We start from the raw sequence: 3,581 nt of genomic DNA on the forward strand, positions 1-3,581 counted from the left end.
TGAGTTTTTGAACTAAAATTAGATTGTGAAATAGAAAGGGAGCATGCCAAATTCGATTTAGATTGAGCTTACTGGTTGGTGTCAAAAAGATTCCATCGACAGAGTGATGGATCGGTACCTACTATCCATCACCCATCAAGACATATTCAGATCCTTTGGGTGGTGTGACTATTTATAGGTTGTTGAGATCTAAGGTCATGTGTCTTGTAACTCCGTAATCGAGGATCTACTTGGAATTTAAAGCTTTTAGGGCTTGATTTTGAGGAGCTTTGTAGTCCAAGTTTGTTCGGTGCCAAAAAGTGTTGGCTGAGTGCCCAACTTTGTTACAAATCAGACATACTATTGTTGGTTGATTGGTGCAGTGACCTCCTCATTCCCTATCGATATGGAAGGTAAAACCTCTTCCACGACTTTTATTGGATATGTTGAAGTTACATTAGGATGTTTGAAGTGTAATAGGAGTATTAATAAGTATCTCAATATTCAGATTATCTATGCCTACAATGATTTCCTTGCTGCATAAAAGTGAATAAAATTCATGCAACTCGAGAGGATGGATTGAAACTGAATTGTTGTTTTGAATGCTTGATATTGTGTTGGTACTCCTTTAAGAGCGTAGAGGATTATGCTCTCCTTTTCAAGATGACTTTATATTGATGAGATGTTATATGTTAGGTCTTTCACAGTAGATAAGTATTGTAAGTGCAACTTCTTCTTCAGTTGGATGAGTCTTGATCGATTTGTAGGTTGCAACCTCTTTGAGGGAGTAGATCAGATTTTTATTATTATCGTGAGGTTGCGAACGTATGGGATAACTGCGGGAGATAAAGTGGAGTAGAGGGATGCAAAGATGTTTTGGTTATTAAACAACCAGGTAGTATAATGATGATTCAATGTTAGTGAGTTTGTTGTAGATGAATTAAATCTGGGGGGAGTGGGGGAGTTGCTTTCATCAAGAAAATCAAGAAATCCAAAGAACCTGCTGGCTGAAATTTTATTTATGATAAGAGGTTTTGGGAAAGACATTTGATATTGGTCATATGAAACTTGAGTGTTGGGGGTATAAGTGTGATATGGAGGGAACCCAACGAATAAGCATTCTAGGTTCAGATATCTTAGATCCAACCATGATAGATATATGAAGAGGTACCTTGCAAGATTGACTCACTAAAAAGAGAGAAAGAAAAGGGATCTACAAACTTGATCAACAAGTTATCAGCGGCAAACCCGTGTGATTGGATGAACTTGAGCACCTAGGTTGGTGACCTTGGCTCTGATACCATGCGAACAGAGGCCAAGAAGAATAAAACATAGAAATGTAGTATAGCTTATGTATATTTCTCTAATAGTCAAGTGAAAGCTGCAATACATATACTTGTAATAGAAATTGAATTATCTAGAATAAGGGTAATAAGGTACTTATTTATGTTTAAATGATATATATTTTTTATTTATTTTAAGTGAATTTAATCATAAATTCACTTACACATATGTTCACACTACGCTTTGATTTTATGAACTTGTGTTAAGGAGCGGAAGCTCCTAGCTATTAAACTAAGATGGCTGCATAGATGAGAATAATATGGAAAAATAATTTCTCAAAAAATTTATTGTAGTACATATTTTATTGCAATGAGTTAGAATTTTTACTTAAAAAATAAAATTTATTAATTTCTTACTGGATTTAATGATGTTAAATGTCAATATTATTTTTGAAATTCATTAAGTTTTATTTTTTAAAATTAATAGTTTAATTATCATATTCAGAATAAAGAAAACAAGTTATATTTTCATTAAAAAGTGCATGATGGTTGCTAAGCGCGAACCCAAACCACACGATCCGGCTTCTTAATCAAACGGTCTATATTTAATCTCCTTTTGAAAGACACCTATAAATAAACTCGCAATAGGTCTTCAATTTTATGTTCGTGAATTTCTTATACAACTGGTTGTCGATTCTCGAGCTCCAAACCCTAGGAGCGAGACAGGAGGTGCAGCGGCAGAGAGATGACCACACGCTTTAAGAAGAACAGGAAGAAGCGGGGCCACGTGAGCGCCGGCCATGGACGCATCGGGAAGCACCGGAAGCATCCCGGTGGCCGCGGTAACGCAGGTGGCATGCACCATCACCGGATCCTGTTCGACAAGTACCATCCAGGGTACTTCGGCAAGGTTGGTATGCGTTACTTCCACCGCCTTCGCAACAAGTTCTATTGTCCCATCGTCAACATCGATCGTCTCTGGTCTCTCGTACCGGAGGACGTCAAGGCTGCCGCCGCTAAGGCTCCTGCTAGTACTGTTCCAATGATTGATGTTACCCAGTTTGGGTACTTCAAGGTTCTCGGCAAGGGCACATTGCCGTCATCGCAGCCACTTGTCGTCAAGGCTAAGCTCGTGTCGAAGAATGCCGAAAAGAAGATCAAAGAGAATGGGGGAGCGGTAGTCCTCACTGCGTAATTGAATCGGATACTGTTTCTTGTTTCGAAGAGTTCCGAAGGTTTTATTCTGCTTTGTATTTTAAATTTGAGATAAAGTATATACATTGTTTCCTTTCAAATAGTTTGTTAAATTTCTGTGCGGGAATTATTATTGAACATGTTTTTTTGGCTGAAGCAAAATTAATGATGGTGCAATTTACATGTTGTAATTTTGAGTTATTTTTGGACAGAAGCTTGGCTTAGTAACCTTTTGATTGCATATAATTGTTCTATTTAGCTATTTTTTTCTGCAATTCTTTAGAGCAGAAGGTCTTTAATTCCAGCAGTTTCTTGTCTCGCTATTTCCAAGTAGAATGTAGTGAAAGTACTGGTATTGTTTTTTTTCCTACATTTATTCGATTCTGAAGTTTCAGTAGTTTATACTTAAATCAGGGCTTTGTGCGGTTTTCTCTGCAATAAAGAATCTGTATGCCTCAAATCTTTGTTCTTTATACATGCAGGAACTGCTATGTAGCATTGGCTGTGTTGTTGGGAGCTGGACTTCTTCTGTGCTGCAAATTTTCTTTTATATAGAAACCTGCATGATACCAGTGTTGAACATTATTGGAAGTTTAGCATGTTTAAAAGTAGATTTATATTCAAATAAGAATTGACATTATAGTGAATTTTGTAAAAGGATTTACAATCTGGATCAATTTTTATTTATTTAAGCTATTTTGGGATAAGTTTGAAATTTACTATTGTTGGTAGTGTTTCTAATGATTGTAATGCACACACTTTATTTACTTTTCTTACATAAAACATTCGTCCAAGGCTTAACAAGAACTTGTTGGTGGGTTTCCTTAATTAAGATCTACAAATTAGCATTTTTTTTTGTAAACATCTCAATCTATATTCCCTTACATTTTTTAACTATCCTACTGCGTTGCACATTGCTTTTGTACAGAGTTTAGTATAAGTGTTTTGATGGCATGTCTGTTGTATGCTCCTCAAAATGACAATTAGGATAATCAAATTGTATTTTGTATTTGAAGGGTATTGGGCAATAATGAATAATAGTGATAGCCGCTGGATTTAGAATGCTAAAATGAATTTGTAGCAATTATTGATATATTAAAAATTGATTGTATTAGATGACTAGGT

The 3,581-nt window shown here is 35.8% G+C and overlaps 1 protein-coding gene across 1 annotated transcript; it reads left to right on the forward strand.

Annotated features, from left to right (window-relative positions):
• The first annotated feature begins 1,930 nt into the window (after positions 1-1,930).
• LOC110026027 (60S ribosomal protein L27a-3) lies at positions 1,931-3,112 on the forward strand. Its single transcript, XM_020726776.1, has 2 exons — positions 1,931-2,497; positions 2,939-3,112. The coding sequence occupies exon 1, from the start codon at positions 2,008-2,010 to the stop codon at positions 2,455-2,457; it is 450 nt and encodes a 149-aa protein (XP_020582435.1). The 5' UTR covers positions 1,931-2,007; the 3' UTR covers positions 2,458-2,497; positions 2,939-3,112.
• The last annotated feature ends 469 nt before the right edge of the window (positions 3,113-3,581 follow it).

The sequence above is a fragment of the Phalaenopsis equestris genome, unplaced genomic scaffold, assembly GCF_001263595.1.
Source record: "Phalaenopsis equestris unplaced genomic scaffold, ASM126359v1 Scaffold000347, whole genome shotgun sequence".
NCBI lineage: Eukaryota > Viridiplantae > Streptophyta > Magnoliopsida > Asparagales > Orchidaceae > Phalaenopsis > Phalaenopsis equestris.

Bases quoted from the DNA above. Each gene is read 5' to 3' on its own strand.
- LOC110026027 (XM_020726776.1), top strand. From the start codon at position 2,008: ATGACCACACGCTTTAAGAAGAACAGGAAGAAGCGGGGCCACGTGAGC.